At 42.5% G+C, this 23,962-nt stretch overlaps 3 protein-coding genes across 5 annotated transcripts; 1 reads left to right on the forward strand and 2 right to left on the reverse strand.

Moving 5' to 3' along the window:
* Positions 1-739: 739 nt before the first annotated feature.
* Positions 740-2,316, reverse strand: rln3b (relaxin 3b). 2 transcript variants are annotated; one of them, XM_044346082.1, is made up of 4 exons: positions 1,921-2,316; positions 1,706-1,785; positions 1,405-1,590; positions 740-1,309 (listed from the first exon to the last, which is right to left on the reverse strand). In XM_044346082.1, exons 3-4 carry the CDS (start codon positions 1,577-1,579, stop codon positions 1,029-1,031), a joined length of 456 nt encoding a protein of 151 aa, XP_044202017.1. In that variant the 5' UTR covers positions 1,580-1,590; positions 1,706-1,785; positions 1,921-2,316; the 3' UTR covers positions 740-1,028. The 2 variants fall into 2 exon arrangements, with proteins under 2 accessions (XP_044202017.1, XP_044202016.1); XM_044346081.1 differs by having other exon boundaries at positions 1,888-2,316.
* Positions 2,317-2,465: 149 nt separating this feature from the next.
* On the forward strand, positions 2,466-14,953 carry rfx1b (regulatory factor X, 1b (influences HLA class II expression)). 2 transcript variants are annotated; one of them, XM_044346078.1, is made up of 18 exons: positions 2,466-2,582; positions 3,725-4,100; positions 8,692-8,789; positions 8,924-9,016; positions 9,905-9,978; positions 10,143-10,440; positions 10,542-10,723; positions 10,804-10,923; positions 11,496-11,617; positions 12,015-12,133; positions 12,307-12,410; positions 12,520-12,671; positions 12,815-12,912; positions 13,031-13,180; positions 13,292-13,503; positions 13,594-13,747; positions 13,859-13,904; positions 14,019-14,953. In XM_044346078.1, the coding sequence occupies exons 2-18, from the start codon at positions 3,752-3,754 to the stop codon at positions 14,198-14,200; spliced, it is 2,553 nt and encodes an 850-aa protein (XP_044202013.1). In that variant the 5' UTR covers positions 2,466-2,582; positions 3,725-3,751; the 3' UTR covers positions 14,201-14,953. The 2 variants fall into 2 exon arrangements, with proteins under 2 accessions (XP_044202013.1, XP_044202014.1); XM_044346079.1 differs by having other exon boundaries at positions 8,927-9,016.
* Positions 14,415-23,077, reverse strand: dcaf15 (DDB1 and CUL4 associated factor 15). Its single transcript, XM_044346080.1, has 13 exons — positions 22,881-23,077; positions 22,185-22,282; positions 21,499-21,637; positions 21,225-21,331; positions 20,951-21,096; positions 20,709-20,870; positions 19,611-20,231; positions 19,421-19,512; positions 18,397-18,519; positions 18,200-18,282; positions 17,999-18,103; positions 17,791-17,906; positions 14,415-17,181 (listed from the first exon to the last, which is right to left on the reverse strand). The coding sequence occupies exons 1-13, from the start codon at positions 22,974-22,976 to the stop codon at positions 17,126-17,128; spliced, it is 1,944 nt and encodes a 647-aa protein (XP_044202015.1). The 5' UTR covers positions 22,977-23,077; the 3' UTR covers positions 14,415-17,125.
* Between the last annotated feature and the right edge of the window lie 885 nt (positions 23,078-23,962).

The raw sequence follows: 23,962 nt of genomic DNA on the forward strand, positions 1-23,962 counted from the left end.
CTTGAGGGGGTTCCAGGGGTCTCCAGCAACATTAGGAATAATTTATTTTCACTATAATTCCATCCATAAGTAATACAGTGACAGAATGTATGACTATTGTGGTCATGGGTTTCATACACTTTCTGCAATAAACCATCTAAAAGCAAAAATCTTATCAAATGGGGTCTGCGTTCTAATATGTGTCGGTTTAGGCGTCCTTGACGTGAAAAGTTTGAGAACCACTGTTCTAGATACAGTATGTATGAATGTTTTAATTAATATATACGCACATCCTTCTGATTTTATCAACAGATATGTTGCACGCATTATTTTGTGATTTGCTCATTTCTGACCGCCAGATGGTGTCAGCTTGCCTTAAAAAAACATCTAACTATTGTGTAATTTATCTGTATAAATTGATCTGTATGGAAACAATAACACAAACACCAGTGCAACCTAACAACAAATACTACCATTGTGAAGCTTGTTATGTTCAGTTGTTTACGATGTGTCTCCAAGTAACTGATAATTCATCTCTGATAGGAAGAGGGTAAAAAAAATCCCTTGAAACAACTCAAACCCAACATTATGAGTATGTTGCAGAACTATTGCACAGGATTTCAGTGTACTGTTTATCTGTTCAAATTCTGTCTTCCTTTGTTAGGATCACACAAAGCAGCTCTAATTCAGAGAAGAGGCCTCCCTGTGTGTGGTCATATTCACCACTTCTTCCTTTCATTTCGAAATCCTTTTCAAAACTGCAGTTCTGAAACAAGGTTTTGGTAAAAGTGGAAGTGTTCTAAAAGCATGAATCATAATTTTAGCATTTCTTGGGTAAGAGGAAGAGACTTTCATAACAATTCCACAAGACTTTATTAAACTCATATATCAGTCTATGATTATCACAGTAAACAAGTTTTGACAACACACGAATTATGACTTAGATGGGATGTGGAGAGGGGAAAGGTGGATGTAAAGAAATGGATGAATCACATAGGAACAGTAGAGCTCTGCACTGATGAGAAGACAGGGTGTTTAAGAAACCAGGTTCAGCACAAGGAGCTGATTTCACTCTTGCTGCAGCCCCACTTGCAACAGGCATTGGACAGTCCCACCACTACATCCCGTCCTTTCCTATCTGCACTTCTTAGAGCCTCCAGGACCTCCTCTGAGATTGGCGAGCGAGCTGAGCGGCTGAATCCAGCAGCCACAGATGCTGCATCCAACGTTTGATCTTTCCATACTTGGGACTCTGCAGGATCCTGCTCGCTGGTAAGTTGAGGGACAGGATTTGTGTTCCATGGGTCAAAGGCCTCCTCTCCAATAACAGCTGATCAAAAGGAAAGGTAAATCCCTAAGTATTTACATTTTGACTTACTTTAGGAAAACATGGCACATCATAAAAAAAGAACTTGTAAAACTTACCTGAGCCTCCTACGCCTCTCCTCCAGCGAGAGCCACCACAGGTAAAGATGACAGCTCGTATGAACTCTCTTCCACACAGCTTCATCCCGTAGAAAGAGGGATGACCATCATTGGACTGCGCCCTGTCTACCAGTGCTACCAAGAGCCCCATGGTCAAGACTGCTGCCTTCCACATTGTGAGAGTAACTGTAAAAAACGCTGTAGGTGTCTCAAAGGCTGGAAATGGCTTGACACACCCCAGTAAGGTGTCTCTGTGAGTGTCTGTCAGTGTGGTTTGTGTTTCTTTGTGGACAGCACTCACCTTATATAGACCTCAGCATCTCAGTGAAGGACCTCAATTCACCTCCACTCTTCGTCATGCTCAGAGATAAGACCAGAGACCTTTAGGGGCAACAATGCACATAGAGGAAAAAAGAAAAGTTGTGATTAAGTAGCAAGTGATGCCATAGGTGATGTCAACAGAGCTCTTTGCAATCTAATCACCTGTGACCTTTTGTTGGCCTTTCTGTCCCTTACATCTGTTGGGTTGTGTCTTTGTGTCACCTGCACAATCTCCGTCTTGTTAATCACTCAGCCGGGCATTGGATGGAGATCACTATCCACTCACCACAAGGATAACTAGGTTGCTATACGTTGGTGTTCAGTTTAAGTGTCACACATACACACTTCAGAGAGATTTCAGAAGCCAACTGGTGATACTGCAGTGACACAAATCAGTTGTGAACTTGTGAATGTTGTTCAATATTAATTATGAGCCTATAGAGGTTGCAGAGATAAGCGGTAGTAGCAACATTTTGTATGAAATGAATAGAGTGACATTCCGTCATTTCACATCTATCTGCTTGACATTCTCTGCAATCGAAAAAAAAAGTAACATTGGAAGTGGAAATTTGACGTTAGGCTCTGATGAAAATGACAGACAGGGACTGTCGACCAATTAGCGATCGTTTTTTACCCCTGACGCTGCGACCACCTACCAAGTCATCCAATCAGCATGCAGCGTAGGGCGGGGCGATGACGAGAGGGTAGCAACAGTTGCCCCGGTGAAGGCAAGGCGCCATAGTCACGGTAGTCCTGGCGACAAGAACCAAGCAACGGGAGTCAACAACAACAACCTTAATCTGAGGGGGCGAAAAAAAACTTACGACTAAAAAGGACATTGCTGGGATAAATTAGAGGTGAAAAAGTACAGTATGTCACAATTATAATTTCATTTTCGCTAAATTATATACGCGTGTTTGTTCGTACAGTCGTCAGCGTTAAGTGAAGCTGGTCGAGCGTGTCGGTGATGAAAGTGGTTGCTAGCTTCTTTCCAAACGCAGACCGTTGTTATGGCGATGTCAGATCTTTGATAAGAGCACAAGATGGCGGGTGTGTGTGTTTGTTACAGTGTCAATCGTACTTTTTTTTTTATAACGCATTCGCTTGAGTGCCCGGGCTATTAACGTTACCAACACTTTCGATTACTGTGAATTTATAAGTATACGTGAGTGGTGTCGTGGTGATAGATTTGCCGACTTAACCAACACATGAGTAGCGAGCAACTAGCCAGCTCGCCTTAACGTCATAACTTAACGTGAGCTGGCTAGCTGTGGGAAGCTAACGTTACCACTCTCGCTTTCTCAACTCACTTTTCAAGCACAGGATACAGAAAAGCCTATGAAACTGCTCCCGCAACTTAAGCGTGTATGAGTTGTAAACGCTAAGATATGAGAACAGCGTGTTGCGTAACCTTTTTGTGACTTTGAAAAAGTTTTTGGATCTGACATTGAGTTCGGTCAGTCACTCCCGTGAACACGGTGTGCTTGGATGATCATCTGATTGTCTTGTTTGCCGTGTTGGTTTACACAGGAGTGGCTTATCTTCCAGTGGGATGGCCTTAAGTGCAGACTGGCAGTGGGTCCAATGATTAATATGCATTTATTAACAGTGGTAATGGTAATAAGGTGTTAATGGTGAGATCTGGGACTGTCCATGGTCGTATATTTTCTCACTTTGAATGAGTAATTTAGTTGTTTAATTCATTTGAAATGCTGTGGTTACACCGAATTGACCTTGTTTTGTAAATTGAGTCCATGTCTGTATTCATGGTGGTGTGTTTTATACTTCATTCAAACAGGAAAGCCTCTAGACTACTGCTTAGTCTTAGACAAAAGCCCTACTTCCTCCTCTGGTTTATGTTCCATACACACCCACAGGCGGCACACACACTACCTCTATGTGGCTAAAACATAGAGGCGACATATTGTGCCAGCAAAGTGTGTTTCTGTATATGTTTGTAGCACTTTCATCAATGAGTGCTGTCTCTTTTCATCCACAGAACTAGCGCCTCAAAGCTTAGGTTGCCATGGCAACTTCTGGATACTCAGAGGACCTTCAGCCTCAGCAGGCCAACACAGTAACCATAGCAACACCAGCTGCCACCACACCCTCGTCAGCAAAGGCGGCACACTTCCTGTCCGAGATCCCACCAACATCTGGAAACATTGCATCTGCTAACCAATCAGCCGCCGCCTCAAAAACAGGACAGGATGCACTTTGTTCCCAGGCGCCGCCCACCCAGGCCCAGAGCCAGAAGGCAGTGGTTCTGACCACTCCCACGCAGCACTACGTAACCCCTGAAATCCAGCACTCTTCGGTCCAGAAGAGCAATGGTCAGAGCAACTCGCCTCAGTACATCATAGTGACGGTTACAGGTGAGAAACTGAGTGACACACACACATACTTACATAATGCACACTTTGCACACCAGGTATTACACACTTTTTGGCTTATGTAAGCATTAGAAGGGCATGATATGACATGCAGTTTGAGCAAGCTTCAGTTTGTCTCACAAGGCAGTTTCTACAATGTAAGCAACAGGCTGGATCCTGGTTGGAGACTGGCAGCTTGTCCAGTACATAATGATGGATTCTAGTTTCTGAACAGTGCAGAGGAGAGTTGTTTACGAATATTTGTCTTTAAGTCTTCGAAATAGTGACAGAGGCTAGTCATAAGCTGCCAAGAATTGCTTACATTTTTTGACAAGTAGTATAAAAAAGTTTTAAAAAAGGTTTAAAAAAAGTAAAAGTGGTATCATATAGTGATGAAACAGTCAGTCAGTGAGTCGATCAACAGAAATTTAATCGTCAACAACTTTATGATCAAATAATTATTGAAGTCATTTATCAAGGAAAAATTCCATCTAAATCTTGGTTCTCAAGTGTGAGAATTTGCTGCTTTTGTCTATTTTTTATCAATCTTTGAGTTTTGGACTGTTGGTCTGACAAAATAAGTCATTTGACGACCTCGCCTTGCGTTTTGTGAACTTGAATTGGTTTTATACAATTTTCATTCCATTTTATAGACTAAATAATAAGCAGATAAGTTATTTTTACTTGATAAACAACTCAAGTTTATAAAAGATTCAAGGTTAACTTTATTGTCATTCTAAAATGAACGGATGCAATCAGATGATGTCATTCTATGGACTGATAGAATCAGTATATAATCGGTCACATAACCTGATATAATCTATCATGTTATATCATCTTCACTTCCTCAACAGCAGGACTTCTAAGAAAGACTTTGTGTGTAGTTTTGGGCTGGTCATCAGTAGTCATTGGCACAAAACATGTTTCAATGATATACACACACAGACGTGAGGAATTATTTTACTACATTTATGTAAAACAATCTCCTTAATTATAGATATACATATAATGGTTATTATATATTATGATGATGTTTAGTCAGCTCAGTGTTTGTTAGTCATGAATGGTCCTCAGATCCCAAGTTAAGTCCCACCAGGATCAAAAAACCTCTGATGTAGTTTGGCTGGTTGGGTGGTGCATACATTATCAGAACAAAATAAGCTGATGGTCTTGGTTGCTAGGCTGCACAGACCCAAACGTGGGAGCATGGACGACTGATGGATGGAACCTGACTTTGCTTCTCCTCTGCTGCTTTTGGTTTTATAGAGAGTTGGTGGTATAATTTAAAAAAAAAAAAAAAAAATCAACAGGACGCAAAGGAACATTCTGCTGATTTTCTACCTTATCTCTAGCTATCTGAATTAGGGATATAGAGTGAAAAACAGATGCGGTTGTTGCCGATGTTCTCTGTGTCTCTGGGGCGCAGCTGCAAAATGTGTTGTTCTTCCAGCACCAGTGCTGCTTTATGACGTGTACAGTGACGTAGTTGGGGGCAAGAAAGTAGTACAGATCTTCAAGTGGTTCCTTCAAAGACGGTAAAGTGGGTCTCCCATAACACTCTACTACTTTAAAACATCAGTGTATTTGGAAGAAAACTAGTTTCATGATGCCAGGCTGAATATTGTGTTGCTGATTTTCTCTGTGATTCCGCCGACGACGAACCAGAGAATTTTGAGCCTCATGTGGACAGAAAAGCTGAATCTAACACAAAAAGAACTAGCTTGACAATATAACGTCGGAGCAGAGATGTGGCGGCACTACTATTACAGCTAATGAGGCTGGATATAGTGCTGTGGAATCAGACAAAACAGAGTGTGGAGGAGGAAGCGACCACCGGAGCTACGTTCCAGCAGCAGCCAAAAGAGGCACCACAGCCAGAGTAGCTTTGCAGCATCGAGCGGTGACCAGTGAGGATGGTCAGAAAGAAAGGAGACAGACTGAAAACACAACAAACTTTGCGGTGCTTAGGTAAACCTGACTTTGTTTTCTGACAGTATATTATATCGGACTTTAACTCTGAATACAGAACAGCACAACAGCGACTGTGTTACTTGTAACTTTTGTGGCTGCGTCCAGTTTTGAGTGCAATCTGATCCCGGCTCCTCGTCATCCAAAACGATAAAAGAAACAGTGTTTGGTTCCCAAACCAAGCTAAAATGGAAATGGCAGACTCGGAGGTTTTTTGACTGTCCACCAGCAGCTCTGGCAGCATTATGGGTTGTGTGTCAGTAAGTTTGCACTGATCCACATAAATAACTCCAGTGCGCCATTTATATTATGATCCTCGCACCCCGGTACGAGATATCCAGACTCCATGAGGAAAAATATTTTCTAAAGGAAAATAAGCCTCAGTAAAGATATATAATGCTACTCACTAACTTTGTCTCTGCTAACCGGGCACTTTGCTGGGAAACGTACTTGCCCCCTGCGTTCCCGCAAACAGATCGTCAGCAGCGGATTGGACGGGACGTGCGCCATGCATTCTGGTTGTTGTACGATTCCCCCTTAAGAGCGATATGGGGAATCTACAGCCTTTTTCTCAATTAATTGCACATTTCTACTTCATAAGTGATGTAGTTTTAAGAAATCATCATATTCACAGTGGTGAAGTTTCCCTTTAAAGTTTGCAATTCCTGCAGTGGTACAGAAAATGAGCCAATATCTATGGTAGCTAATGTAATGTGAGCTTGCAAGGCTTTGGAACGTTTCCAGACATTACTTTAAATTCATTTAGGCCATTGCTTTTTCAAAATGCATCCTGAATTAAAACAAAAAAAAACAACTCAGTCCCAACTAAATCAGTTTCTATTCCAAAATACGGTGTTAACTAATGGAACTGAAAGGGAATTAATCCCAACACTGGTGACTGTCTGTATGTTTATTTTAGGGCTGTCTATTCGTAGATCTTTTTGCCTGCTGGTATCAAGTGACACTGTACACTCTCACCCAGAGTGAGAGACTCAATGCCCGGAGCTTGTCTCCTGCTCATAAAGTAGGACTACTGAGTTAGCTGAATAACTGTGCTTATTAAAACATTTCCCCATATCTGAAACATAAAAAGAGCTGGATTGTACTCAATACAGTTATGTTAAGGTACAGTAGTAATCCTGCCTCATGAGAGAGGACGCATTTTGCTCTTTTGCTCTATAAATCTGTCCACATTTATCACAGCAGGCAAGAATGATGTATGTGAAGATTTCCACTGTGTTCAGAGTCATTGTACACACAGTTTAAACACCATAATTGCCTGCTTCTTTTGAAAGACACAGAATGGAGCGGAAGGTATCATGTAACATAAGCCATTTTTTACTTTAAATATAAATGAGTTTTGCAGCAGGGATTGTGCAGAAGCAGCTGGACTGAACACAGCACAGCTTCATGTCTTCACCAGTTAAATTATAACAGAAATCTTCTGAATGAAATTTATTATATAGTTAAGGGCTACAACTGGGATTATTTTCATCAATTAACATCTCTTATTTTTTTTCTAATCAATTAATCATTTAGCCTACAAAATGTTAAAAATAATGTGTGGATGTGAATATGATAATGAAAATATGTGAATCAAATCAAGTAAGAAATCTCTTTTGAGGAAGAATATTTGATAGTTTTATGTGATAGAAGACGTCACTGATTAATAAGAGAATGAAAAAGTGCTAGACACATTTTCTGTTGATCAACTAAATGATCTGCGGAGACTCTGTCAATCAGGTCTTTGTATATTCAGATGTTCTAAGGACTGGACTTGCTTTAGATTCTTAAAGATGAAACACCTCCTCAGCTTTGATTAATCGCCTGATAGCGTCAGTACCATGTGATGAAAATTGCAACAACTCTCCCGTTAACAAGTCATAGTTGGTTGTTACATGTTTATGTTCCAGAGTTGTCTTTTCTGACAAGTCTGTCAAGACTGGACGAACCTGGTGAACTAATAACTAAACAACTAAATAAAGACATGGAGCAGAACGGCTTTCACAGATTAACATTTTTTTCAGTCAGTAGCCTCATTAGAGGTGGAAATGATCCATTTGCTAACCTTCGGGAAACACCGTGTAATTTCTCGTGGTAACTCATCTCTTAAGCGGGCTGTGGAAGTATTACGGGAAGGATTATGAAGTATTGGAAGTATTATGAGAGGATAACTGGCCAAAGTAGGAAATCATTAAAGTAAAAGGGTCCTAGGAAGTGTATATTAGCGTCTCCTCCACCCAAACTCTATCCTCTGTTTACGCCCTCTATCCCATCATCGCTCATGTGTCTCTCGTTTTCCCTCTCTCATCTGATCTGCGTGTTTACAAGATGGAGGGATTTCTCTCCATCTGGGGAGATTAGCTGTCCAAGGCTGTCCCTCTGTATGCGAGATATAAGGGGGGAAAGGAGAGTCCTCACCATCAGTCTCTCCTCAGCCGTACAAAACCCCCCCCAAAAAACGAGAAACGTAGATGTAGGATGTTCTGCAGTGGCTGTTATTACGATTTGGAAGCAGTATGTCGTGAGTACTGAACTTGTGGTGCTGGTGGCTGGCTTTTCTGTTGACAGTTGTTTTATGATCTGATGAAACTTCTCTCCCTCACCCTCCCTATGCGATCCCCAGAGGGCTCCGTTCACTCCAATGACAGTCTGTCAGACTCCAGCCCACCTGCCCCAGGTGTCCCTACTCAGGTGGTCCAACCAGTGCAGACCACCACACAGGTAAGACACACACACACAATCACACACATATATATATATATACACACACTCCCAGAATTTGTCATATGATTGTGTAGGAGCAGGTCACAGGTGATGATAAAGTTTGATCTTGAAACTGTGGATTTGATCACCAGCAGAGGTCAGTGTTGCAAGCGGTGTCACAAGCAGCCAAGAGGATTCAGTCTGGTCACATCAACAACCTGCAATCTGTGCACATTAACCAGGAGGTAAACACACACACACACACACACACACACACACACACACACACACACACACACACAAACATTTCATCTTATCATGTAAGAAAAACATACAATACATTCATACAATTAAAGTGTAGATGTATAGTGATCATGATGTCTTTGTTCACTGTTACGCGCAGTAGAAAGAGAGGGATACAGGAGAGAAAGCTGTTAATTGACCTTTTGACCAAAGGCATCATTTCTTCCCTCTTTCTTTGCACGCCTCTCTGCCTCTCTTCTTCTTTCGTTTCCACATGCTCATCACTGACTGTCACTGCGCCCTCCTCAGGCTGTCTGAGATGTACCTGAACACTGAACTGTGCCGGTCATGCTCTGTCAGGCACCCATTCATACCAAGATACTATGTATATAATAATATCAGCATGTGTGTGATTTATAAGCAATCATGTTATTGTATTGAATTTCCTTTTCCATGGATTGTGTTTGGCGCACCACTCACATTCATCTGTAACGGCAGACTGCTTCTTTCTTCTACTAAGGCCAAAGCTGATAGTATAGAGACAGACAGGCTAACAAGTTGGTGTTTATGTATAATAGTGGTGATGGTGAGACGTCAAACAGGTTTCAGAAATTGGGCCCGGCCACTCTGCCCCTCAAACAACAAACTCCTTCTTGTTGTTACAGTTGTTGAGCACACCACACTTTTTTTTCACAAGTAGTATTAAAATAAAATGAGTCGAGGGGCCGAAGATGAAAATAATAGCTTTAAGCTAACTGCCACAATACATCAAATGGTGACATTTATGTTTAATATTTTACATGGATCAAATAAATAAATAAATAAATTCATCAAGTTTCTCTCTCTTTCACTCTCTGTTCCTCACTGTTGTTACTGGCTGAAATCTCAAGGTGGATCAGGTTTACTCTGGCCAGGTGCAGTATGTGGACGGAGGAGGAGATACAACTTTCACCACATCCACTATGTGAGTAGAAAGAAACCTGCTCTGTGTCAATGAGGCATATCTCACAAACACACCTTTCACTTTGCAAATTTACTGGTTATACAGCTGTTCATTCATGTTCCTGTGTGTGTGTGTGTGTGTGTGTGTGTGTGTGTGTGTGTGTGTGTGCGTCTCTCTCCATCCAGCCGATCAAGCAGCTACCCTTTCTCCGACTCGCCTCTCTTCTCCCAGACCCCTCCCACCTCCTCCTCCGCCTACTACGAGGCCACGCCCAGTTCCGACTCGGACATCAGCGGATCTGTGACCTCGCAGCCGGTCTCTGTGGCAACAGCAGGAGCCAATAGCGGGGGAGCTGCTGTGGCTGGAGGAGGCTACGTTATTCAGGGAGGCTATGTTTTAGGAGGGGGAGGAGCTGGAGCATCAGCAGCAGGTGGAGGAGGACAGAGTTACTCCAGTCCTAACTCACGTGCCCCACCTGCCACTGTGAGTACTCAAGTTCACTGTGAGAAAACCTGTTCTTCGTAATCTATAACATGACATAAAGGTTTAGAAAATTCAATTCTGTCACCGTCCATCTTCCCCAGGTGCAGTGGCTGTGTGATAACTACGAGGGGGCGGAGGGGGTGAGTTTACCTCGCTGCACCCTCTACTACCACTATCTGCTGCACTGCCAGGAGCAGAAACTAGAACCTGTTAATGCTGCGTCTTTCGGAAAACTCATCAGGTCTGTCTTTATGGGGCTACGGACACGGAGATTAGGGACCAGGTACATAAACACACACACACACACATGGGTACATTGATTTTGCCAGACAAGTATCATAACTCTTCATGTGTGTGTTTCAGAGGGAACTCTAAGTACCACTACTATGGTCTAAGGATCAAATCCGGTTCCCCTCTGCTCAGACTGATGGATGAACAACAGCACATGGCGATGAGACAGCAGCCTTTCTCACAGAAAAACAGGTATCCACATTGTGAAATTTGTAAACAATAATGTTTACTATGTTCTCCATCTTAGTTTTGGTTATAAACCGAAGCATTGGACAACCTGATGATGGTGCAAAATGAGAAGTTTCACCAAAGTTATTACAGTGAATCCAGTACTTGTTGAGATACGTCATTGAAAACCACAAATGTGAGCCTCATGTGTTGCTAGAGGGATATTTAGTGGATCACCAAAGTCGTTAGGATGCATCATCTGGGCACCATGAATATCTGTACTAAATTTCCATCCGATACTTGTTCAAAGATGTCAGTGTGCCCTGGCAGCCTCAAAGCGATCACCAAAGTCAGTAAACTCCCTCCTCTTGGAACATGAATGTCTGTACACAATGCCATGGCAATAAATCCAGTAAATGTAGGAATATTTCAGTCTAGACCATCCCTAGGGTCATGTTGCTACAGTAGCATGGCTAAAAACGCCCCTACTGTGGTTTCATGTCTTTAAATCTTACAACTTCTATTCCTTCCTCTTCTTCTTCTTCTTCTGTGACTGCCTCTCTCTCTCTCTAAATGATGTATACTCTGTCTAACAGGATAAAGCCAATTCAGAAGACACAGGGCATCACCAATGGGACATCAGGTGGGGCGGGTCAGCAGCAGGCGGGAGCACTCTGTGATATTTCGGCCCAGGTGCAACAGTATCAACAGTTCCTGGGTGAGGAACACGCACACTCTGCTTGATGTTCACCATTGTTTTCTTACTATACAGTCTCTTATTATATGATTTTATTTTAAAGAAATGAATACTTTACTTTTAAACTAGACTCACTGTTTTATTTGCTATTGTATTATTGGTTATAACACTGTAATGAGCTGTGGTAACACTGTCATAATTTCTTAACATTTTCTTAAAACCATGATTTAGTGTAATTTTCATTATCTAAAAAAATCCATGTACATGACATGTTTCGCAATGCTGTTGCAGTAGTTTCAATCATCAGGATCTGATGTTTTCACACAATTCGCTCCCAACAAATAGACTTCAGTCTTACTATGTTATAAAGATTGACTGATGTGAAATTGAAGACCTGTCTGTGCTGTATCTTGTGTAGAGGCATCGCGGCCACTGCCAGACTTCATTGACATTGATCTGCAAGATCGAACCCTGCCTGATGGGATCCTTTTAGAACACCTCAAGGCCTTTCAGACTCTCTACAGAGAACACTGTGAGGTAGGCAGCCATGAACAAAGACAGGATACGTACAGTGATCATAATGCTCTTGATCCCCATGTTTGTGTCTTTATTTTTACTGCGCTCTAATGAAAATCTCAACAAATCATAACACCAGAAGTGCAAAGTCAGCTTACACTCCTTCATGATGTTTATATATGTGATCCCTGCAGGCCATTCTGGATGTGATGGTCAACCTTCAGTTCACTCTTGTGGAGACACTGTGGAAATCCTTCTGGAGGTTCAGCCAGAGCAGTGACACAGAATCACTCAACCTGTAAGTGTCAAACACGCAAAAACAATCTGATGGAAGAGATAATAGCACAAACCTGTATGTCTCATAATGATCTATTCTCCTTCCCCGTCACAACTGTCTCCTCCTGCAGGCACAATGAGTCTGAGAAGCGTCTGCCAAAATCGTGCCTGGTGGTGCTGTGTAAGTTCGAGCCTGTGCTACGCTGGACTAGAGAGTGCGACAACCTGCTCTACCAGACTCTGGTGGAGATCCTCATCCCTGATGTACTGAGACCCATCCCTAGTAAGTTAGTAAGGCATGTAAGAGGCCTGTATTTCAGAAAACTATTCAGTGAGGGAATCAAAATTCATTGATATATTTACAGCACGCCAGCCTGAAAAGGTGAGGGAGCATGTTTAAATGTAAATATGCAACCTTCTCCTCAGGTGCCTTAACTCAGGCCATCCGTAACTTTGCCAAGAGTCTGGAGAGTTGGCTGACAGGCGCCATGATGAACATCCCCGAAGAGATGGTTCGCATAAAGGTATTTGTATGCTTATAGACCGATGTGAGTGTCAAGACGGAGCTTGGATGCAGTGACCAGTTGTGATCCAGTTTTCCTCATTATGTTTTGCTTGATTCTCCTCCCTCCTTTCCTACAGGTGGTGTGTATTTGTTCCTTCTCCCAGACATTGCGTCGCTACACCAGCCTGAACCACCTGGCCCAGGCAGCCCGCGCCGTCCTCCAGAACTCAGCCCAGATCAACCAGATGCTCTCCGACCTCAACCGGGTGGATTTCACTAACGTTCAGGTCTGTCCGCACTACTGTCCATCTCCACTCCTCCCATCTATTCCTGTACATCGGTGTTTAAGTGAAATAGGGGCAGAACCCTGACACAGTCCACCTGTGTTCCCCCTTCAGGAGCAGGCGTCCTGGGTGTGTCAATGTGAAGACCGCATGGTCCAGCGGCTAGAGCAAGACTTTAAAGTGACCCTGCAGCAGCAGAACTCCCTGGAGCAGTGGGCTGCCTGGCTGGATAGTGTTGTCTCTCAGGCCCTAAAACCTTACGAGCACAACCCTGCTGCCCTACCAAAGGCTGCCAAGGTCTTCCTGCTCAACTGGTCTTTTTACAGGTGAGAGAAAAAGTAATGTGTGAACTGTTGGACAGCACCAACTGAAACATTTGGTTTTTACACCGTACATCTGCTCCCCTCTCTCACCAGTTCTATGGTTATCCGGGACCTGACTCTGCGCAGTGCTGCCAGCTTTGGCTCCTTTCACCTGATCCGCTTGCTGTATGATGAGTATATGTACTACCTGATAGAGCACAGGGTGGCCCAGGCTAAAGGAGAGACACCCATTGCAGTCATGGGAGAAGTATGTGTCTGCAGATACAGTCGCTTACATAAAACCAGCCTGCATTTGATGTACAGTACCAATCAAAAGTTTGGACACATTTCCTCATTCAAGTGAATTTCTGTGTTGCAGTTTGCCAGCACTGTCAAGAGCCGAATCTCTCCGGATATGGAGAAAGGTAACTTTTTAGCGTGGTTCTCCTCACAAATAATTTCCATTTTTCGCTGCATCATTTTCTCTGAGCCTCTGTCATCAGGTCACTTATCGTCCTGCCAATGTCTGTCTCCATCAGATGAGGAAGAGGACGATGAGGAAGAGGAGAGCGACGAGGAGGGCGGAGACCTGGTGCTGCAGTCCAACGCTCTGAGCGCGCTGGAGGGCGACGAGAAAGACGAAATGGAGCCGCCTACCAAGCAGCCCAGGACCAGTTTAAACCTGCACACTCTGACTGAGACAAACAGCACACCACCTTAGTCACTCATTTGTATAATTAACACACACACACACACCTTTGCTTTAACTTTAACATCATGTCATCCCATTCTGCACCCACCCCTGTGTATGCTTGTGGTTCGCAAACAGATGATGTTCGGTGTTGAGCGTGTGGTCAGCCAGTGTGCGTGCAAGCATGTGTGAAAAGTGGGAGAGCGCTTTGCCAATTTTTGTGTTGTGTACTTTTGTGCTGCCATTCTTTTTCTCTTTGCCTTCGCCTGATCATTTTCAATCCTTCCCTTGTTCCCTGTGCCTTCCCTGATTATCTAGTGGCTACACGTCAATAGCCGCTCCTGTCCAGCCTATTATATATACAGTATATATACACATATATATATATATATTCTTGATTCCCTCCTGCCCCGCCTTAACCACTGACCTAATTGCTGTGGAGATAAGAAGACTCCAAAATACTCTCAAAAATATCACTCACATTGCCTTTAAAGCAATGACTATGCAGGGGAGCTGGACTTAGATGAATGACACTGTCTGAAATATACATTTTTTTAAATGTCAGAGTAGCATCTGGAATCATACTGTACCATGAATTTTGGTGGCACAAAGATGTAGATTGACAGCTATTTGTGGATGCCATATTTTACTTTTTTTTTATGTGGGTTCTTTTTAATTTGGCCAACTAACTGATACCCTGTGCCTTTGAGAGATTTCTAGCCTGAAAAAGCTTGTATTCTATATATTCTGTATCGGTGGATTAATAAATGAAGGTCCTGTGAAGTAGTCTTGGTGTTGTCATGAACTTTTACTAGCTGTAACAAAAAAAAATTGAGATGGTAACAGTCGAGCCTTTTTGTGATGAGTCCGCCCAGTTTGCTGTTTTTCATCCATCTTGCCTTCATCCATCCATCCATCCATCCATCCATCCTTTCAATCTCATCTGTTTCACACACATACACACACACACACACACACAAGTGATACAAGTGCTACCCCACCCACCACACAGACCTTCATAGATGCAGTGCAACTTGAATGGACTACAGGACAAGGCCAAAGCTTATCCCACCCAATCAGCAGCACTTACAACACTGTATCCGTGGCAACCTTTGTACCAGCTAGATGTACCAGCTACAGCTATCTCAAAGTTTTTGTAGTGCAAAAGTAGATGTTTATTTTCGGGGTATCTAAACAACCGCAGCTATTCTGTATGTTGCACATATTGTAGATAAATATTCTGTACCTTTTGTGAAACGCTGTCGTATATCTAAACTATTTGTATGTTGTTTAACCATTACTGCCTTAAGAAATATGTCGTGGTATGTCCACTATCCAGAGTATTGAGCTATATTTTTATTGTGATGATGATGATGATGATGGACCAAGCATGTGAATATGATGACTTTACAAAGAGCACATGCCCAACCAGCAGATTCTCACATGCTGTTAACAGATGTTGGTTTTTAGTGTTAAGAGGGAAAAAATAGAAATGGTATCAGTAGTGGGATGTCCTTCTTGCTAAGATGCCATCAAATGACTTTCAAAGAGCACTCATTGAAAATTTGGTGTATTTGCATTTATTGGTGAGAGCAGGAATCCAAATCTGACTTGAGTAAAATCAACTTCTAACTGAATGTCACTATTTCAAAAAAAAAAAAAAAGTGACTGAAGCTCGTGCTGCTGAACCTTTTATAAACGAGGTCCTCTTGATGTTACTCCCAAGACCCTTTGTACTTAAATCTGTGATCAACGTTTGTAGCTTTATTCTCACTGTTGACTAAAAGGATGTGATTGCTCTCTCAAAACTTGTGCAAGGTTTTCTTTCCTTTATGGGACTCTAGACACTGTTCTTACTCAACCACATCACCCACAGCAGAGGCTCCCAACATGTTCTGGCTTGTGCATACTGTGTATCTAACAGTTGCAACTAAAGGCTTATTATTATTTTCTGTTTTATCTGAATGTTTATAAGCAAGTGATTGACAATAAAGCAAAAAATGAGAGTAAAGTCTGGGGAAAAAAAGATCAACATAGGGTGTTTTCCTATCCTGTTAATCTCGCCCTCCCTCAGAATCATCTTATGGCTTCTTGTGGGGGGTCAGGTTGGGAACCACTGACCTTCACTGCAGATCAGATTCTTTATTTGTCCAGTTCTTAACACACGAGACGCACAACAAATCTTTTGAACATTTATTTTGACAAAATATCCTAAATGAACATAGTCTTACTTCCATGCCAGTAAACATACAGCGCGATGTCAACCAGCGAAGCAGGTGACTCCCAACAACCTTCTAACTGCCACGACAGGTTTAAAAGAAGTTGTTGAGCGATGCGGTACTGCGGCTCACTTCGTCTCACTTTGATAAATACTGCAGCCTTGTGAAATCGACACAGCTAGACCCAACTGGTCCAGATCAGGTGAGGAAAACGACTTGTTCAGAAGCAGCTGAGTCTGTCAACTTAACATTAAACATGCACACACTCATACATACACACACTTATTCTCTGGATGAAATCACCTTTTGGACGTCACGCAGGTGCAGGTCTGTATACACACACACACACAAAAAAAAAAAACACTCGCACAACATCAGTACGCCTTTATGTATAAAAACAAAATGTAAAAATGAAATCTCCATTCAGTCCAGCTCTTGGTTTTGGTGCTTGCAATAATACAGTACATTACAAAAAAAAAAAAAAAACCTGTAAAATTAAACACAGATCACCTATAAATCTTCATCTTTACAGTATTACTTCTTGAGCCATCTTTGTTCTGTTTTAATTTGACACGTGTTTGAACTACATGTTACCAAAGTGTAGTCGCTCAAACGTGTGCGGTTTTACCCATGTTGAGGTCGAGCTCCATACTGAAGATGAGGCAATGTCAACGTGTGTGTGTGCGTGTGTGTGTTTTTGTGTTTGTGTTTCTGTTGCTTTGGTGCGCTTCCTTCTTCACAATACAATCCAGGTGCATCGGTCACTATCTGCCAACACTTGAAGGGACGAGCCTACAGGTGAGAAGATGAGTGAGAATTCAATTAGAAGAACATCAGTACTGCTCAAATTTATGAAATTCATGGCCTCCAGCAAACATACCCAATGCCAGCAACCTAACCAGCGCTATTATAAAATACCTCTGATACAAATTTATCTGCAGTAATGCAAAGAATGGACTTTTCTCACAGTGGAAGTTTTTCAGTTGTCAAAATAAATTAATAATCGATGCGTTCAGTTTAGGTATTCTAGTAGATGCATGTAAAGTATGTACATACTGACTAGTAAAAAAAATATCAAGGCTATACAGCAGGTCCTCTTCGAGTCTGTATTTGATAAAAAATGTTATTTAATGTTTGAATTTGATAACATTTGTGTGTGCAGCAGAACAAAAGGTGCTGGTAACTGACTTTTTTGGTTCCGACTAATTTTAAATCCAGCTTTAAATAGAGATAGTCCTCTTACAGAGCTGAAACGTGAAAAGTCAAAGGCAGTTTGATCTAATCCAGAGTTGTATATGTCCTCACCCAGGTTATAACCTGGATGAATCAGGTGAACATCAACAACATTTTGAGACACTATTGAGTCTGTGTTGGATTATCTACTATGTGCTCATGACTCACCTTTGTGTAAAGCTTCGTTGGTCATGCGATTGATGTAGCGGGAGCTGCTCTCAGGAACGAGCCACTTCATCACCGTGTTCACACAGCACTTCCTGTAAGAACTCCACACGCTCCCGCTGAAGGAGAGACAAAGAGTGTCGCCTTTAACTGAACTAAACACAGCTTAACAAGAAATAGAGACAGAAATGAGTGTGTGTTAATTCCTCACCTGGTCTGACCTTTTACCTCCGTAAGGTCACCGACGCCCACAGTGCAACAAGCACCTGTGTTTAGGTCCCAGCTAACCTGCAGGTTGGAATGGTAGGTGTTTGGCCTAGAAACAAAAAACGATGAAAACAAAGTTAGTGAGGGCGGAAAACTGAGACAATAATCCAAAGGAAGTGGCTACAGCAGAGAGGAGGACAAGTACCTGCAGTGCTCCTCATCCGAGGTGGAGAAGGCCAGTAACAGCAGACCGATGTTGATCATCACAGTGTTGGTCTCTGGACACACCTGATACATATCAAACACACATTAGTTCCAGGTCAAATAAAAAAAAAAAAACTTCCTTCTTTGTGTGTTTGTGTGTGTGTGTGTGTGTGTGTGTGTGTGTGTGTGTGTATTGACCTCTAATATCACAACATCATAGTCACTGAAGGAGCAGAACTGTGGGGCCCAGGCAGCATCGCTTCTTATCACCTCATTGATAAGATACTCAAAGTCCAGAGTCAACTGCTCCACACACACACTCTGAAAGAGAAAAAAAACACTTCTTATTAATAGTTACTAAAAGTAAAAACACAAATCCTCACTATTTATACATTTCTTTTTTTTTTCTTACTTCACTTTTACAGGTTTGGTGACTGAGTGTACATGCTTTGTTTACTGTCAAAACTAAAATTGGAACATTGAGAGTAATTAAGTAACCACAATCTGAATGCAGGCTCAGGTAAAGTAATTACAGACATGCAATTATTGAAAATGGTGTTTTGATTTCCAGGTGACAGTGCAGATTGTTTCTTTAGACTAGTGGTTAACATTAAAAGCAGTCATTCCTAGATCAGTGCTGGTACAGAACTCCTGAAGCAGCAGCCAAGCACTGGCGCAAATTAATGTTAGACATTTTTCACAACAGTTTTGCAGATAGATAAACAGTAATAATTAAAGCACTAATGCTCTCAATGAATCCCTGCAGCACACGCATTGTAACCAGCAGAAATTCAGACTGGCCTGTCTCTGATTCTGTCTGATAAATAGCTCCTAAACTGTTATGGGCAGCCAATAATCTGCGTAAGGCGGGTCCACACAAGAGATGTTTCAGCTGTGTTTTGCCGTCATCCGTTACGCTCATGTTTGACAGAACAGATATGCTTCTATTTTAAGCAATACAGCTGTCTACACTGACTGCGTATCGGCTCCTGTTCCACTCGTGTTATAATCCTGTAACCGCAGCGTGAACGTGATATTTTTACACTTCAAGTCTATTTTCTTCTGTTTTGCACGCGTAAGTACAGTGACTGTTTGTCTTTGAGCGCTGCAAAGACCTACACTCGATACTGTGCCTGAATGCATCCTGTGTCGACACGGACGGAGGACTGAAGCCGCTGCTGCTTATCTGCTAACGTGCTGCTATTTCCAGCCTGTCACACACCTGTCCGTTGTGTGGCTCGGTGACCAGCTGCAGGTTCCGTCCTTTAAGATCAGTGACTGTGAAGGGTAGCTGAACTTTATCGTCTTCATAACCTAGAGATAAAAATGAAAGGGAAAAATGCCAGTCAGCCGCTTCAAACTTGACCTGTTGAAACTTTTAATTCTTTCAAATCTCTGTCTCTTTCTCTCACCTGCTGCACCTCCTGTGTTCTGCTCTGCTGCCCCTGGCTGTTGGAGGCGATAGTGCAGGCATGAGTAGTTGACATATCCAGGCTCGCTGGGGCCAATCTCCTGGGATGTGGACGGAGTCGAAGGGGACGAAGGCGATGATGAGGACGAGGAGGAGGCGGGAGACATCACTTGTTCGGAGCAGGGCGGCAAACTGTGGCTCCCACCTGATGTTGATGTTTGGGGTAAACTAGTCCGTCTTTCCTCCTCCCTCCTCTCTCTACCATCCTGCTCCTCTCTCCGAGTCTCTACGTTTGTCACTTTGTCTACTGGAGTCTGCGCTGCCTCTTTTTCACCAGCATCAGCGGTTCTCCTCTCTACCTGGCCTTCTTTTTCTCTCCCTGCTCCTCCCTGGGCTCGCCTGAAGAGGTCAGCTGCAAACTCCCGTGCTCGCGCGGCTGCTTGTGACTGACTAGGAGATGAGGGTAACGGAGCGGGCCTGCTAGGTGGCGGCCGGCTGTCGGGAGATCCCTGAGGTAGTGAGGAAGAAGAGGCTGACGAGGTGGGGGAGAAAGATGCGGAGGTTTGACCTGACAGAGCTGCTCTCTTTGTGTAGAGAATCTGCGACGACTGACCCTGCTTACCTGCAAGAAACATACAAACAGAGAGAACTGCAATACAAGCTGATGCTGAAATAAGACCACAGAACATCACCCTGATGATGGGACAATCTCACAGATGTGGAGATGAGAGTGAAAATGAGCATCATGAATATCAATTGTCCATTTTTTCATGAGCAGTGTGACAACTAATTTAGCATATGGGACATATTACAAAACCCAACACACTGACTAGAACGACACAGTTTTTTGTCCTGTGTTCAACCTCCTCCCAACAGTGTTACTTCCTCCTGATGATAGCCCAATCCAAACCTTTTCCTCTACCCTATTCACTTACATGTGTTGTGTGCTTTTTCCGGAGATGGAGGCACTGCAAGAGCTCATTATCGATTCTAACTTTCGCTGATCTTAACTCTATTTTGTGTGATCTGATCACAGGCAAAGAGCTCAGACAAGGACATATGAGGAATGTGCTGATACTGCTATTCGTATGCGTGTTACCTTGGCAGAGTGAGATGCCGCAAGCCACCAGAGAGTAGCTAGTGTTCAATAGGATGACCTGGTCCTTCTTCAGTTGGAAAGCTGGCTGGAAAGTTGGAAATGGGTACACCACCTGGTACCTGCTGTTGAGCACATAGCCATGCTCCAGACACTCACCACTCCCTGTGGAGAGACCGAGATGATGGATGAGACAGAGCGACGGAGGCAGTGAGGTTGGTAGAGGAGTGCATTTGTGTGTTTACCTGTGCGTATGGTCGTGGCTGAGGGAACTGGGCAGCAGACAGAGCAAGGTTTAGGAGGAGGCATAGAGGCGATGGTGATGTAGATGTCTCTGTTGTTCTCATCACTCATCATCAAGTTCATCAGAACGGAGTTTGAACTGCGTGTGCTGGCAGGTTGAACCACACATGCACACAAAATTACTTATCATTACCTACACACTGCAATAACATATTTCTAGCTGAACAGGTAATCAACTCCACATGGCTGTTGATCAATATGTTTGTTGTTTCTTACTTGAAGCCAAAGATGACAATTTTGGAGTGGTCATTTGGCCACTCACACACGGTAAGGTACAGGTCACTGTAGATTTCTTCGCCTGCAAATAGTCGTACATGATGGACCTAAAGGGAAGACGCAATATGAGACAAAAAGACAAGATATCCATCCATTCAGTTTATTTCTCTAAGATAAAAACTGCATGAGAAGCCTTGCCAGTTATAATCCCACACAGGTCGTATAAAGACAATGGTGCCATTTCCAGGTAGTAAATAAGTATCCACTCCTTTACCTGTTTGAGTCTACTGTGCAGGTTGAATTCCCACCAATACAGATGGTAAGTATAGAAAGAGAAGTCATCATCTTCTCCACAGTCGCTGGTGTAGGACAGAACGTAGCGGCCACATTTGGTGAAGCCAAGAAAGATATGTCTGGAACCAAGAAGGCGATGTATCATTGTAATAAATGCCTCACTGAATAATATTACATATGATTAATTCTAAGTGTGGATCAGTATTGGTGTGCATGATGTGACAGCTTCAAGTTAAATAAATTTTTTAGTTGATGTCATTATAAAATTCAGTGTTTCCACTATCAATGACATTCATTCAGTGATAGCGGGCTGCTGACTCTGTGATTTTGTGATCTAGCAATCATGTTGTCTGCATAAAAATGGTCCCAATGAGCTCCACACAATGAAGTATGCACATTTAAATTTGGGCTATATTGATTTTGGATCTGTACTTTGCATCAGCAAAGACCCTGATATATTGAAATGCGTGTAAGGGAGAGGAAATGTTGGATTACTGCATCCCTACTGGCAATTTTAACAACACCAATAATGTTGACTCACACACCACAGACCACTTGGTTTGAAAAGCTCTCTGTGTGCTTAACGAATAGTATTTCAGTCTACTGTATTAGATAATGTGCTTAATGACAAATCCAGTTAGTAAAAACACACACACACTCACTGACCCTGCTCTCAGGAACTCTTCGCTGACAATGTTCTTTAATGGGACACACACTCGAGGTGGGAGCTTCCTGAACAGGCGCTGAGAAAACTGTCCTGACAGCTGCAGAAAAGGCAAGAGAAACACATACACGGTGGAACATGAAGCATAGAAAAATGTGTAGAATACATAACATTTGCAGTATTACTGCAACAGCTTTTATCATTGGTGATGCTTCTGGATACACACTACATAAGACATCACCCGAGGACACTCACAGTAGACCGGTTGTCTGTGGAGTAAATTAAAAATATAAACTGAGGTTGTATTTGTAAGCTGTTTAAGACCTACTGTAGGTCTCTGCTGCGTTAGCAAAAGCTAACGCCGAATGAGCTTAATGTGAAGGGTGTTTACGATTGGCTTTAATGGTTAGCATGCTAACACCGTCCGGATGTCTACTAGCATATTAGCAAACCAAACTAAGCGAGACACATGCCGAGAGACATCGCTACAAAGCAGGAAAAACTTAAATGTTTCCATACTTTGTAGCATTAGCTAATTAGCCACCTGCCTGACTGCCATTAGCTTTTAGTTAGCAGCCGAGCTAGTTAGCAGCTAGCCTCAGAGGCTCCAGAAACAAGGAGCCTTGCACTGAAGAAGCTGTCTCTGAAGCCATCTGTTCATGTTTTCTGTTACACATCTTGTAGACTGTTATGCCTACCTTCCCACGCATGAGAAGCTTCACGACATGGTCTTTGTGTTTTCTCTGAGCTTTGTGTTTGCTATCGTCCTTTTCTGATTTCGAGCTGGGCGCCATCTCCCACTGAACGGTTCTCTCCCGTTGCTCTCAAAGCCGTCCTGATTGGTCCGCAGGCGGCATGAGACCGCCTCATGAGCCGGTGGATACACCCAGCAAAACCAAAACAAAAGGTGACACGACAGAGGGGACATCCTGCAGGAAACCACCACAAAACATCCAAGGATATTGCTCATATATACTCTCACCGGCAACTTCTTTAGAAACAGCTGTGAAATCTAATGCAACCCAATACAACAGCTCTGCCATAAAATTTATACATTTTCAGTTTTTGTTGACATTGTCAAAGATGATAATTCTACTGGAGTGTATTATACTGAATGGTGTTCCTAAAATTTTGTCCACTCCTTTAACATACATGAGGGGGGCAAAATATTAGGAACACCATACCTTATTATGGACTCCAGTTCACCACCACCCACTACAACCTCAATAATAAACACATCAGCTTTCTGACAATGTCAACAAAAACTGAAAACTATAAGCTTTTTAAATAAAAATTAATGGCAGAGCTGTTGTATTGGATTGTATTTGATTGAACAGGTGTACCTAATAAAGTGGTCGTGAGTGTATCGAGTCACTTCCAGCATTAGAAATAAAAAGTGGAATCTGCCAAACAAGAAGTTTTATCTGATGTAACTTTAGTTTAACATGAGGAACAAACTCTCAAACACAATGCTTGTGATGACCACACAAGAAACTGGTAGATTTGAATGTTTTTATTTTTAAGTATTTAAAAACAAGCTGTAAAAAAATAACATAAAAAATACAATGACAGAACCTATGGGAAAAAAAAAGTCCTCCAACAACAAAGTTGTAGAAATAATCAGGGGACACACACACGCGCACACACACGCACACACAAAATACATACTGTAGGACAGACAGTGCCTTTTTACAGCCAACTTACACACATTTTTCTGTTCAGTAGCATACACTGTATACAGACACACACCCTCCCTTAAAGAAAATAATTACAATGAATA

This window comes from Thunnus albacares, chromosome 3 (assembly GCF_914725855.1).
Source record: "Thunnus albacares chromosome 3, fThuAlb1.1, whole genome shotgun sequence".
Lineage (NCBI taxonomy): Eukaryota > Metazoa > Chordata > Actinopteri > Scombriformes > Scombridae > Thunnus > Thunnus albacares.

Excerpts from the sequence above, each read along its gene's own strand:
- rln3b (XM_044346082.1), bottom strand. The coding sequence starts at position 1,579 with ATGTGGAAGGCAGCAGTCTTGACCATGGGGCTCTTGGTAGCACTGGTA. Across the intron at positions 1,310-1,404 it reads GAGAGGCGTAGGAGGCTCAG|CTGTTATTGGAGAGGAGGCC; the intron begins GTAAGTTTTACA and ends CCTTTTGATCAG.
- rfx1b (XM_044346078.1), top strand. The coding sequence starts at position 3,752 with ATGGCAACTTCTGGATACTCAGAGGACCTTCAGCCTCAGCAGGCCAAC. Across the intron at positions 13,181-13,291 it reads TGGATTTCACTAACGTTCAG|GAGCAGGCGTCCTGGGTGTG; the intron begins GTCTGTCCGCAC and ends TTCCCCCTTCAG. Across the intron at positions 13,748-13,858 it reads CCATTGCAGTCATGGGAGAA|TTTGCCAGCACTGTCAAGAG; the intron begins GTATGTGTCTGC and ends TCTGTGTTGCAG.
- dcaf15 (XM_044346080.1), bottom strand. The coding sequence starts at position 22,976 with ATGGCGCCCAGCTCGAAATCAGAAAAGGACGATAGCAAACACAAAGCT. Across the intron at positions 21,638-22,184 it reads GAAGAGTTCCTGAGAGCAGG|ACATATCTTTCTTGGCTTCA; the intron begins GTCAGTGAGTGT and ends TCTTGGTTCCAG. Across the intron at positions 21,097-21,224 it reads ATTGTCATCTTTGGCTTCAA|CACACGCAGTTCAAACTCCG; the intron begins GTAAGAAACAAC and ends TCAACCTGCCAG.